Genomic DNA, 14,322 nt, shown 5'->3' on the forward strand with positions numbered 1-14,322 from the left:
CACAAGGATTCAACAGCTCCCGATCCTATGTCACAGCTTTGGACTGATTTCATGCCATTCTTTACCAGCAGAGCCACACCATTCCCTCTGCCCAACTTCCTATCTCTCCAATATTACATTTCTCCCTTCCTGCCTTGTTGAAAGAGGCTTCAGTGCAGTGAACCACATACTCACAAAAGGCAGAAACAGCTTGGATATTGTTATGCTTGGGGACTTATGGCTTTTGCTGTCACAACTTGAACTATATATTTCAACTCTTGCTAAAAAGCATGAAGCTTCAAGGATCACATTGATATCGAAGCTGCTTTCAGTGCACTGGTACTGTGTAAACGAGGTTTAAAGACAAATAAACATTTTAAGCAGAATAATTTTTCTCATGTTAGCATAAGGTAGACATGTTTTTATACTATGGGGGTGCTAGACATTATATTATGCCTGAAAGGGATGTTGGCAGGTATGAAGGTGCTTTTGGGGGGTGTTCAGCTAAAAAATGTTGGGAAATACTGGCTTAAAGGATTGAAAAAAGTATTTGGTGATAATTAAGTCTTTTACAGTTTCTTTTTGAGCACAAAATAATCTGTAGATGCTGGGGTCAAACCAAAACGCTCACAACACGCTGGAGAAACTCAGCAGGTTGGGCAGCATCCGTGGAAAAGATTGGTCGACGTTTCAGGCCAGAACCCTTCGTCAGGACTGAAGAAGGAAGGGGTAGAGGCCCTATAAAGAAGGTGGGGGAGGGTGGGAAGGAGAGGGCTGGTAGGTTCCAGGTGAAAAACCAGTAAGGGGAAAGATAAAGGGGTGGGGGAGGGGAAGCAGGGAGGGGATAGGCAGGAAAGGTGAAGAAAGAATAGGGGAAAAACACAATGGTTAGTAGAAGGAGGCGGAACCAAGAGGGAGGTGGTAGGCAGCTGGGGGAGGGGGCAGAGTGACAAAGGGATAGGGGAAGGGAGAGGGAGGGAATTACCGGAAGTTGGAGAATTCTATGTTCATACCAAGGGGCTGGAGACTACCTAGACAGTATATGAGGTGTTGTTCCTCCAACCTGAGTTTAGCCTCATCATGGCAGTAGAGGAGGCCATGTATGGACATATCTGAATGGGAGTGGGAAGCAGAGTTGAAGTGGGTGGCTACTAAGAGATCCTGTCTGTTGTGGCGGACGGAGCGGAGGTGCTCGACGAAGTGGTCCCCCAATCTGCATTGGGTTTCACCAATGTAGAGGAGGCCACACCGGAAGCACTGGATGTAATAGATGACCCCAACAGACTCACAAGTGAAGTGTTGCCTCACTTGGAAGTACTGTTTGGGGCCCTGAGTCTTTTTGAGTAGGGTGATCCATACTGCAGGTAATTTTTATGACTTAGATGAAAGGATGGCATGTAAAGTATTTAAGTCTGCTGAAACACTAAAGTAAGGGAAGAATGAACAGTGAGGAGGGCTCAGAGAGACTGCAAATGGAAACAAACAGATTAATTGAATGGAGAAACAAAATGAGAATCAGGTTTATTATCACTGAAGTATGTTCATGAAATTTGCTGTTTTGTGGCAACAGTATAGTGCAAAAATTCTCTTCTTCGGCTGTCCGTCGACTTTTGATGTTGACTGAGGCCTGGGCAAGGTTGTATGGAAGATCGGCAGTTGCCCATGCTGCAAGTCTCTCCTCTCCATGCCACCAATGTTGTCCAAGGGAAGGGCACTAGGACCCATACAGCTTGGCACCGGTGTCGTTGCAGAGCAACGTGTGGTTAAGTGCCTCGCTCAAGGACACAACACGATGCCTCAGCTGAGGCTTGAACTAGCGACATTCAGGTCACTAGACTGATGCCTTAACCACTTGGCCAGGCACCACATGCAAAAATTACTACGAGATACAAATAATTATATAAGTAATGCAAAGAGTAAGCGTAAGAACAGCTTATAGACCATTCAGAAATCTAATGGTGTAGTGGAAGAAGCTATTCCTAAAACGGTAAGTGTGTGTCTTCAGGCTCCTGTAACTTCACCCTGATAGTAGTATTGGGAAGAGTGCATGTCCCAGATGGTGAGGTGTCAAGATGTTTGACACCTTCTTGAGGCACTACCTTTTGAAGATATCCTTGCTGGTGAAGAGGATTGCACCCTTGATGGGGCTGGCTGAGTGCACAACCCCATACAGTCTCTTTCCATCTTTGCATTGGAGTCTTCATACCAGGCATTGATCCAGTTAGTCAGCATGCTCCCTAACATTCATCTGTAGAAACTGTGGTGACATATTAAATCTCGTCAAACTCTTAATGAAGTATAGCTGCTGGCATACCTTCTTCATGATTGGGCCCTGGATAGATCCACTGAGAGGTTGGCTCCCACCTTTTCCGCTGCTGACCCTTCAATGAGCTCTGGTTTGTGTTTTCCCATCTTCCTTATCCTGAAGTCCACAATCCCTTCCTTGGTCATGCTGATGCTGAATGCAGTGATGTAACGTAACTCAGCCAATTGATCTATCACACTCCTGTACACCTTCTTGTCCGTGTCTGAGACTCTGCCAGCAATGGTGGTGTCATCAGCAAATTTAAAGTTGGCCTTTGAGCTGTGAATGTTATCCAAAGATAGATGGAGTATCATGAGGGGAAATGTGAGGTTGTTCAATTTGGTAAGAAGGATAGGGAAAAAAGATGCTTTTCAATTGATGAGAACCGAGCAAGTGCATATTTTCTGATTAAGTCATAGTCATACTTTATTGATCCCGGGGGAAATTGGCTTTTGTTTTAGTTGCACCATAAATAATTAAATAGTAATAAAACCATAAATAGTTAAATAGTAATATGTAAATTATGCCAGTAAATTATGAAGTAAGTCCAGGACCAGCCTGTTGGCTCAGGGTGTCTGACCCTCCAAGGGAGGAGTTGTAAAGTTTGATGGCCACAGGCAGGAATGACTTCCTATGACGCTCTGTGCTGCATCTCAGAGGAATGAGTCTCTGGCTGAATGTACTCCTGTGCCCCCCCAGTACATTATGTAGTGGATGGGAGACATTGTCCAAGATGGCATGCAACTTGGACAGCATCCTCTTTTCAGACACCACCGTCAGAGAGTCCAGTTCCATCCCCACAACATCACTGGCCTTACGAATGAGTTTGTTGATTCTGTTGGTGTCTGCTACCCTCAGCCTGCTGCCCCAGCACACAACAGCAAACATGATCGCACTGGCCACCACAGACTTGTAGAACATCCTCAGCATCGTCCGGCAGATGTTAAAGGACCTCAGTCTCCTCAGGAAATAGAGACGGCTCTGACCCTTCTTGTAGACAGCCTCAGTGTTCTTTGACCAGTCCAGTTTATTGTCAATTCGTATCCCCAGGTATGTGTAATCCTCCACCATGTCCACACTGACCCCCTGGATGGAAACAGGGGTCGCCGGTACCTTAGCTGTCCTCAGGTTTACCACCGGCTCCTTAGTCTTTTTCACATTAAGCTGCAGATAATTCTGCTCACACCATGTGACAAAGTTTCCTACCGTAGCCCTGTACTCAGCCTCATCTCCCTTGCTGATGCATCCAACTATGGCAGAGTCATCCGAAAACTTCTGAAGATGACAAGACTCTGTGCAGTAGTTGAAGTCCGAGGTATAAATGGTGAAGAGAAAGGGAGACAAGACAGTACCCTGTGGAGCCCCAGTGCTGCTGATTACTCTGTTGGACACACATTGTTACAAGCACACGTACTGTGGTCTGCCAGTCAGGTAATCAAGAATCCATGACACCAGGAAAGCATCCATCTGCATCGCTGTCAGCTTCTCCCCCAGCAGAGCTGGGCGGATGGTGTTGAACGCACAGGAGAAGTCAAAAAACATGACCCTCACGGTGCTCGCTGGCTTGTCCAGGTGGACGTAGACACGGTTCAGCAGGTAGACGATGGCATCCTCAACTCCTAGTCGGGGTTGGTAGGCGAACTGGAGGGGATCTAAGTGTGGCCTGACCATAGGCCGGAGCAGCTCCAGAACAAGTCTCTCCAGGGTCTTCATGATGTGGGAGGTCAATGCCACCGGTCTGTAGTCATTGAGGTCACTGGGGCGCGATGTCTTTGGCACAGGGACGAGGCAGGACGTCTTCCACCGCACAGGAACCCTTCGGAGCCTCAGGCTCAGGTTGAAGACATGGAGTAGTACTCCACATAGCTGAGGGGCACAGGCTTTGAGCACCCTGGTACTGACACCATCCAGTCCTGCAGCCTTGCTTCGGTTGAGACGTTTCAGCTGTCTTCTCACCCGTTCAGCTGTGAAGCCCACCGTGGTGGTTTCGTGTGGGGAAGGGGTATAGTCATGAGAACAGGGTGGGGGACTGTAAGGAGGGGTAGGAGGGGAGAGTGGAATATGTGTTGGTTGGGGGCCGACAACAGATGACTCATGTGAGGGATGGGGATAAACTATTGGTTACCAAGCATAATATGCAGGATATTAACAGAAACATATAGTAAGGAGTTAGGAAAGCAATGGAGTGTTAGAGAATTGGTGTATAGGGATAAGAGAGACCACACGGTGTAGTGTTTGTCTCCTTTACTGAGGAAGTATGTACTTCCATTGGAGGCTGGACATTGCAGATCCTCCAAATTGGATCCTGGCCAGAGGTAGTTCTGTGAAGAGAGGGGGAACAGGAGGTATCCATATTCACTTGTTTAGAAGAATGAGAGGAGTTCTTATTGGAAGAAAACCCAAGGCTCTGAGAGGACCTCATGAATGATTGGAGGTTTTAAAAATAAATTTAATGGATCACCAAGTAATCGGAAGCTAAGGATTTTGTCATTCAGGGCATAAGGACTAAGACGAGACTAAAAGTTGTTCACTGAGCCGTAAGCATTTAAAAAAAAATGTTCTCTGTAGAGTGTTGGATTCTCAGTTGTTCAAGGATGACACCAGCTAAATCGAGGGATATGGGGATCCAACAGGAGACTGTCCCTGAGCAGAGGATCAAAATGTGAGGTGCTACCTTTTGGTAGAATTAATCAAAATAGGACATACATGGTAAATGGTAGGGCATTAAAGAATGCTTTAGAACAGAGGGATCTAGGAATAATGGTGCATAGTTCCCTGAAGATGGAATCTCATGTGGATAGGGTGGTGAAGAAAGCTTTTGGTTTGCTGGCCTTTATTAATCAGAGCATTGAGTATAGGAGTTGGGATGTAATGTTGAATTTGTATAAGGCATTGGTAAGGCCAAATCTGGAGTATTGTGTACAGTTCTGGTCCCCGAATTATAGGAAAGATGTCAATAAAATTGAGAGAGTACAGAGGAGGTTTACTAAAATGTTGCCTGGGTTTCATCTCCTAAGTTACAGAGAAAGGTTGAGCAAGTTAGGTCTTTATTCTTTGGACCGTAGAAGGTTGAGGGGGGACTTGATAGAGGTGTTTAAAATTATGAGGGGGATTGATATAGTTGACGTGGTTAGACTTTTTCCATTGAGACTGGGGAGATTCAAACAAGAGGGCATGGGTTGAGAATTAGAGGACAAAAGTTTAGGGGTAACATGAGGGGGAATTTCTTTACTCAGAGAGTGGTAGCTGTGTGGAATGAGCTTCCAGCAGAAGTGGTTGAGGAAGGTTCTATGTTGTCATTTAAAGTTAAATTGGATAGATATATGGACAGGAAAGGAATGGAGGGTTATGGGCTGAGTGCAGGTCGGTGGGAATAGGATAGGGTAAGAGATTGGCACAGACTGGAAGGGCCGAGATGGCCTGTTTCTGTGCTGTAATTGTTATATGGTTATATATAGGATCAGATCTTCTCCTGGGTGCTGCTGATTCTGTCGTATTCACTGTTTCTGTTTGTGGAAGTCTTGAAGTCAAGCACTAGTGTGGGTTTTCTGCTGGCAGATGACTTGTGGAGGCCACTAAGATGGTTCAGAGGATTCAGACAGGCTGAAAATGTGCCTCTGAAGCCTGGGCAGTGTTTAATCTGCTGCATATAAAGAACCTCTATCGAAATAAATGTGGAGAGATGGCTGCCTAGGTAACAGTTGGTGAACTTTTGCACGTGATTCAGTTTGGGTATTTTAAATGTATTGTAGTTGTTCTTTAAGTCAGGGCATGTCTTTATTTACTTTTTAAATATTTAATGCAGTTTATCTTATTAATATGTAAATAACTTTATGTCTTTGTGTAAGTTAAAGGAATTCACAAACTTTCCATAATGCTGAGAGTTTGACAGCTATGAAACCTGTTGGCATGGACTGACTGTCAAAACCATTCTGTCAATGGGCTGGCATAGTCATTGTCCTGAATTATGTTGGAACTGGGCAGCAGCAAAGGAAGATTTTGCCCAGGGCCTCACCAGACGAACTGACAGCTGCCAGACTTTGCAATGAAGATCTGCTGCATATAATGCAGAACAAGTAGATCACCTTGCATTCCTACGATCTTTCCTGTTTCCAAAGGGCGTATCAGAATCAGATTGATGATCACTGAGTTGTATGTCATTTTGCAGCAGCAGTACAGTGCAATGATATAAAGTTACTATAAATTATCATTAGAACATAAAACCGAGAGCAGAATTAGACTATCGGCCACAACTGATTTTTCCCCTCTCAATCCCATTCTCCTGCCTTTTCCCTATAATCTTTAAGGTTATACAAACAAAAAGCAAACAAAAATTGGTACTGTTCATGGACTATTCAGAAACCTCATGGAAAAGTGGGAGAAGCTGTTTCTGAATTGTTGATTGTGGGGTCTTCATGGCCAGCAGTTTGAAAAGTTGGCACTGGTATTCAGTGGCAGCACCAGGGATTTTTTCTTGCCGGTGCTACAGTGAGGCTGAATCATTCAGTGATGGTGCTGAGGGATGCACTGTATGGTAATATGTATTTGCCAGACGCGTGGCATTAAAAAGTCAGTTTCAAGCATTATGTGCCTACTATAAATGCCTCTGTTGATTCACAAGCAACAGCAATTGATAGATCTAATATAGAAGTGAACTGTTACAGTGTCAACAGCATCGGAGACAACCTGGGCTACACGGAGCATAAACAAAAAAAACAAACAGAGCATCCGAGCAACAGCGGACAACGTGAATCACGCACCAATCCCATAATCAGCGTCAAATGCGGGCTTTTCAACTGAAAAACACAAAACGAACCCACTGCTACTTGCATTACATAGACAGCAATGCCAAAAGATACACCGTTATTAAAGTCAAATAAGGCAAACAACAGATGCAAGGCTTACCAGGAGTTGGACAAATCGTACTCTGACCATGCAATACCTCAATTAATTCAGCTATTGAATTTAAAACAAAAATCAACAGAATCACCACTTGGAAGTCTAAGCAAAACCAGTAGGCTTAATAGCAGTAAATGTAATATTTTAGGGTTTGCAGGAAACATAAGGACTATGGGGTATCCACCACAAAATAATAATAATCAGCATTAGTCTTGGCCCAAATTTTTAAAAAATCAACTGCACTCACCATTAACGTTTTCACAGAAGCACAATCCGTCTGTTGTTGTGATTGGTGGTGAAAGCATCAATGATTTTCTGGATGTCAAGCACTTTGGTCCTCCAGCTGTTTATGGCCAACAGAGCCAAGTTGCTGTTCCGAGCATCGCTGCTGCTATTCCTTAAGTCATTTTTGACGCGACTGAGGCAAGAGAAACTCCGTTCGCATGAGGCAGATGTAACAGGCAGAGTCAGTGATATGCAGATTAGTTTGAATAAATCTATAAATGCATCACGGTAGGGTCTCATTAGAGCTAGAAATTCCACTGTCATTCACTGTCTGTCCTTGCTTTTGTTTTGTTTCCAACAGACGCCGAACCTGATGTAGATCTGCAGTCAGGTTCACTTCAGTCACTCCATAGTATTGGGCCATTGGCCAAAGACAATTCTTTTCTAGGAAGAATTTGTGTTTGGGACTCAATGCTGAGACTCCAGTCAGAACACTCCCAGTCTCAACTGAGAACCATCTTTTCATTTCAGTCAGAAGTCTGTCTATAACTGGATAGAAACAGTGGTTGCGAAGGTCATCAGAGGATGTGACAGGTGTGCGTTCAGTTTGGGCCTCAACAACAAAATCATGTAGGCGGCGGGGTGGCTGGGCCTGTCTCCTTTCATGTGTTCTGCTCTGTATACCAGCCTTGATGCACAGGTCCCTAGCTCTTGTCTGAATTTCACTCCATGATTCCTCTCCCCGTTTTGCTGAGAGTGCATTGATAACAGACTGAGCCAAATCCACAGCGGACGAAAGCTCCAAACTGGTAGATTGTAGCTGGTCTGACACGAACTTGGTGACTCGGAATAAATCCTCAAACAGAGTGAGAAGTAAAGCAAACTGCTTGTCAATCAGTCCATTTACAGCACTGGCCTCCGTTTTCCTCCGTGCATTTGGTTGACCCATAATATCCTGTAGTGTAGCTAGAATGGCAGGGAGTGATTTCCTTATAGCCCACAAAGCTGTATACTGTCATGCCCAGTGTGTATCTGACAATTTCTTCAACTCTACGGGCTGTGCAGTTGATTCCAGTTCTCTCTGTTTCTTCATGAAAAGATCATGGGCAACAGAGTTTGAAAAGAAGTTGTAAAGCAGCTGCACAGTTTCAAAAAACTCACCCGCTTGTGGTACATTGCTCACAACATCACTAAAACAAGGTTAAGTCTGTGAGCATGGCAGTGTATATATAATGCCTGCGGGATCTCTTTCCTGAACCTCTCTTGTACCCCGTTATTGCACCCGGACATCACTGCCGCCCCATCATAACACTGAACTGTACACGCATTCTTATCAATAACGCACTGGGCGAGTATCTGTTCAATGCTTTTAAGAAACGACTCTGCATCCAACCCTTCTGCTGGAGTGAAGTGCAAGAATTCTGCAAGCACTGTTTCGTTATTCAAATATTTGCTCCTTTCTGTTCAAGTCTTTACTTTCATCCACCATGATGGCAAAACATCCAGCCTCCTTGATTTCTGCACTTATTTGATGTCTGACCATATCTGCCATAATACCCATAATTTAATTTTGGATATCGTGATGGATGTTTTTTGCATTTCCAGGATTGTCCTCTATTTTTTTAGCTACAGTCTTATCAAACTTCCCAATTACACCGAGCAACTCAACAAAGTTTCCCCTATTGCCAGATCCATCATTCTCCCTGTGTCTTCGCTGGGCAATGCCGTGGCACGCAGTATAGCGTAGAGACTCAACCACTGCTCTCATATACTCACGATTTTCTTGGACAATCTTTGCATGTCCTTTATCAAGCATATTTCCCAATCTTGAACCATCTTGTTTTCTCAATCTGATTTCGGCCCATGCCTCCATAGCAAACTTATGAGCTGCACTTACATGGTGGGTTTTGAAAGCTGTTGTAGCTTTCCACCAGTTGTGGTAACCGGTGACAGTGAAGGTAGACTCAGAATGGAACCCATGTCCTCCACACAGGAAATGCCTGCATGCGAAGCAGAATGTAGCATCTTTTGTGATTGAATATTTCAGCCAGGAGTACAGGTCAAACCAGCCACGAATACTGCTTTGCTGATTGCCAAACTGTTGCAAAGGGTGCTTTTTTAATGCTGGCCGACGGGGTCCTTCCTCAGGCTGCTGGCTAACATCGCTAACAGTATTCCCACTCCCACTAAGAGCAGCTTCATCCGTGTTCTCTTCCGAATCCTGCTCCATTTCTTGTTCCTCTATTTCGCCCTCACTCCTTCGATGAACTGCTGTCGTCCTCATCCCCACTTACTTCTTTCTGCATGTCACTTTCAATTAAGACAGGCTCAGGCTGAGACACCACTGATTCCTCTGGATGAGGTCGTTTTCTGACTAAAAATTGATCCATTTTTCACGCCAGCCAAAATAATGCACGTGCCAGGACCACGCTCTCTTGTAAAAGCACAATGTGCGCGTGTGGCATCCGTTAGTCTCGCGAGACCACAGATCTGCGCCTGGATGTATACTATCAATCTCTCACGTAAGTAAGAGTGAGTGACGTCACCACCTTCAGTGATCTTAGATCAGCTTAACTGATCTGAGGGCAGCAACGGCAGGACATTGACAACGAACGAATAAGCAGAAGTGTAGAGTGGATCTGACAGAGTTTATAACTTTATTGCTGTGTGGGTGCTATGGTAATTGGGGGCGCTGTTTCACTAGATCAACTGGAGAAACAAGCTGTATTCAAAACTATACAGAGAAAGCAAAGCAGCTGCAGTTAATTTCTTGGTGGTGCTTTGGTGGTGCTATTGCAATTTCTGCTGGGGCTATAGCCCCAGCTAGCACCACCTTAGCGCAGCCCCTGCTGGTATTTGTTTGTGTAATTGTTCACACTCTTGTTTAATTACCTGAGTTAATATTGTATGTATCTTTCAGAGAAGCCTGGAAGAAGTGATTTTGTCCAAGCTGGGAATTCTGTCCTATCAAGGAAGAAAAGACAGGTGTGTTCAAAATTTTTTGAATCTCAGATTGATGAAATGTACAGTAAATTGTAGAAAATATAGATTTTAATTTATACAAGAATGTTCATTTTATGTTTTTTTAACCATTCAATTAGATCATTGGATTATATAGAAAAATATGAAGAATTCTATTTCACATTCAGCAGAATACTCAACATTTGTCAATGATTCAAGGGTGGAATAGATCACTGGGCCGATTTTCCTGAATTTTGTCTCTAGGAGCACAGATTCCTCCAACTGCAAAACTTATTAAGGGGATGAAGACAAACCTTGCAGAATTTTTGCCTCTATACTCTATTCCATCATTGTCCGGACTTCCCAATGGGCACTGGTGGGTTGTTCCTCCAAGTGGCCCTTATCCAACTGATCAAAATTGATGAGACGGGAGGATCTTTCTGGCTGTTTGCCTTATATCCTTGGCCAAAGAATTCCCAATGCAGAGTTATACTGTAAATTGTTTTAAGTGAGACTAGTAGAGGTATATAACGTGGTTTATTAATTAACAGATTTTGTTTCTTGTTGCAGATACACCGAATTCAGCGGAACGTTCATGATGAGACAAAGTACATTGAACTGATGGTTGTTAATGATCATTTTATGGTAAAGGCCACAATCAATATGAATCAATGATATTTGATCTTTGAGATGATTTAGAGAGAAAAAAATAGCAGTAATACAACTTTCTACAAGCAAAAGGACGTAGGGTGTGTTAGTCATAACAAGAGGATATGAGCACAGCAGTAAGAAAGTCTCATTGCAGCTAAACAACCTGCCTGTGAGAATGAAGAAACACAAAGGCTGTTTCAGCCAGTTTTGGTAGAGAAGTGGTACTTAAGTGCTTGAATCATTAACAGTTTTATTTTTCTCTCTTTTCATAGTTTAAGAAATATCGTTTATCTGTGGGACTCACAAACAACTTTGTAAAGTTAATTGTGAACTTAGCAGATATGGTGAGTTCCAGATCTTGTTATCTTTGAACAAAGAACCAAAGTTGAGATGGTGTAAAATGAAGGCTGATTGTTTCATTTTAACTATAATAAACAGCATCCAATTTTCCTTGTTGCCTGCATCCTGTTTATTTTTCCATTTGGTGCAAGGGAAAGAAAAAGATGGTCATAAGTTTTAAGCTCACTTCTATTAAGTCAGTTTTGTTCAGACTCAATTATCCTGTTATTCAAATCTAACAATTCAACTAAAATGGGACAAATATATTTTGCTCTGCTGATAGTAAGTACAGTACCTGAATTAAGGGATTATATACATTTTTGATACCATATTGGAAGTTCTTTAATGATGTAGATATACATACAGTATGAAAATTAACAGAATAAGCATTTACAAACACTCCTCAAAATTTCTATGTCTCAGAGAGAATTCTTTGCTTTATCCCATTTACTGTGATGAGTTCATGTAACTTTGTAACTCATATGATTAAGTAATGCATTTAGTAGTTGAATAGCAAAAAATGCAGGACTTGAAAAGAATGGTAGAAGAAATTAGAAGGTCAGGCAACATTTGTGAAGAGGAAAAATAGAGTTAATTCTTCAGGTTAATGACCTTGCTTGGAATAAACATCCAACTTGTTGCATGCAGACTGAGTGCTGAACCAACATGAAAGGAGCTGGAACATGTTAGCATTTACCCTCTCCCATAAATGCCAGGAAATCCAAAACTCTGAATACTGAAGTCCTAAACGTGCTGGCTTAGTTCTGGGTTGCTACTGACATTCAGTAGCATACAGAGCGCAAGAGTGGAGTGTAAACTGCTGAATTCGCCGTAACATAGAACATAGAACAGTACAGCATAGTACAGGCCCTTTGGCTCACAATGTTGCACCGACCCTTAAACCCTGCCTCCCATATAACCCCCCCCACCTTAAATTCCTCCATAGACCTGTCTAGTAGTCTCTTAACTTTCACTAGTGTATCTGTCTCCACCATTGACTCAGGCAGTGCATTCCATGCACCAACCACTCTCTGAGTAAAAAAACCTTCCTCTAATATCCCCCTTGAACTTCCCACCCTTTACCTTAAAGCCATGTCCTCTTGTACTGAGCAGTGGTGCCCTGGGGAAGAGGCACTGGCTGTCCACTCTATCTATTCCTCTTAATATCTTGTATGCCTCTATCAAGTCCCCTCTCATCCTCCTTCTCTCCAAAGAGTAAAGCCCTAGCTCCCTTAATCTCTGATCATAATGCATACTCTCTAAACCAGGCAGCATCCTGGTAAATCTCCCCTGTACCCTTTCCAATACTTCCACATCCTTCCTATAGTGAGGTGACCAGAACTGGACACAATACTCCAAGTGTGGCCTAACCAGAGTTTTATAGACCTGCATCATTACCTCGCAACTCTTAAACTCTATCCCTCGACTTATGAAAGCTAACACCCCATAAGCTTTCTTAACTACCCTATCTACCTGTGAGGCAACTTTCAGGGATCTGTGGACATGTACCCCCAGATCCCTCTGCTCCTCCACACTACCAAGTACCCTGCCATTTACTTTGTACTCTGCCTTGGAGTTTGTCCTTCCAAAGTGTACCACCTCACACTTCTCTGGTTTGAACTCCATCTGCCACTTCTCAGCCCACTTCTGCATCCTATCAATGTCTCTCTGTAATCTTCAACAATCCTCTACACTATCCACACCGTCACTAACCTTTGTGTCATCTGCAAACTTGCCAACCCACCCTTCTACCCCCACATCCAGGTCATTAATAAAAATCACGAAAAGTAGAGGTCCCAGAACAGATCCTTGTGGGACACCACTAGTTACAACCCTCCAATCTGAATGTACTCCCTCCACCACGACCCTCTGCTTTCTGCAGGAAAGCCAATTCTGAATCCACCTGGTCAAATTTCCCTGGATCCCATGACTTCTGATTTTCTGAATAAGCCTACCGTGTGGAACCTTGTCAAGTGCCTTACTAAAATCCATGTAGATCGCATCCACAGCACGTTTCAGTACAGCCACAACAACAAGACCTAGAGGAAGTACTTGCAAGCTTGGAGTTAGCACGAGTAAAGGTGAGTAGTGGGTTACACTGAATCTGGTCCTATTGTTTCTGTATGTCTCTAAATGTCAGGATTATTATGTAAGAGGACATTTAGGGATGGTGAATACATTTTGGACTTGTCATGTGGATGCCATAAGCAAATTAGGTCAAATTCAGTCCCACTTAGTTGCTGATGAAGTAACAAGTGAACAATCTGGAGAGATCGGCAGAAAATCAACGTGTCAGTATTTTATGTTGGACACAAACTTTGCGTTATGAATTACAATTTATGTTCTTCTAGTATATTAATGAATCTACATGGTATTGTTGAATGGAACTGCACCGTATGTGACAGAAGATCATAGGTGATGCTTTAATTTTATATTTCATTCTTCCATTAGATTTTCAAGCATCAGCTTAACACCCGAATTGTACTGGTTGCTATGGAAACCTGGTCAGTAGACAACAAGTTGACCATTGACGTAAACCCTCAGGTAACTCTCCGAGAGTTTATGAAGTACCGAAGAGATTTCATCAAAGAGAAGAGTGATGTCATTCAGCTATTTTCGTAAGTTGTTTGTTGGAATCATTTCTTGGATTATGGACAAATATTGAAGTAAAAATCCTTCCTCTATTTTTAAGAGGTATTTATCTAAGCAATCTCACTTTTGAAGTAGGAATCATTGATCAGTGGTTGAATGATGGTGTCATTCAGATCATTATAATTTAATTGGAATCTGTTTTAACACAGTAATTGCAATCACTTTAAATTTGATTTCATTCTGGTTTTGTGACAGTGTACTAAACTGGGAGCTGATCTTCTGGCTTTTTCCTCTTGGCATCAGCAAAAGGGCATCTTATTAGCAGAAAGTGGTCTCCCAAGAAAATAGCCCGACAGATGTTACAGGCTTTA

At 43.1% G+C, this 14,322-nt stretch overlaps 1 protein-coding gene across 9 annotated transcripts in view; it reads left to right on the forward strand.

Moving 5' to 3' along the window:
- adam22 (ADAM metallopeptidase domain 22) overlaps positions 1 to 14,322 on the forward strand; it is a 356,035-nt gene that overhangs the window by 159,339 nt on the left and 182,374 nt on the right. For all 9 annotated transcript variants that reach the window (XM_063044159.1, XM_063044161.1, XM_063044160.1 and 6 more), the window contains exons 8-11: positions 10,329 to 10,393; positions 10,940 to 11,014; positions 11,293 to 11,364; positions 13,811 to 13,977. In XM_063044159.1, coding sequence (XP_062900229.1) covers positions 10,329 to 10,393; positions 10,940 to 11,014; positions 11,293 to 11,364; positions 13,811 to 13,977 — 379 coding nt within the window. The remainder of the gene's footprint in view (positions 1 to 10,328; positions 10,394 to 10,939; positions 11,015 to 11,292; positions 11,365 to 13,810; positions 13,978 to 14,322) is intronic.

The sequence above is a fragment of the Mobula hypostoma genome, chromosome 3, assembly GCF_963921235.1.
Source record: "Mobula hypostoma chromosome 3, sMobHyp1.1, whole genome shotgun sequence".
Lineage (NCBI taxonomy): Eukaryota > Metazoa > Chordata > Chondrichthyes > Myliobatiformes > Myliobatidae > Mobula > Mobula hypostoma.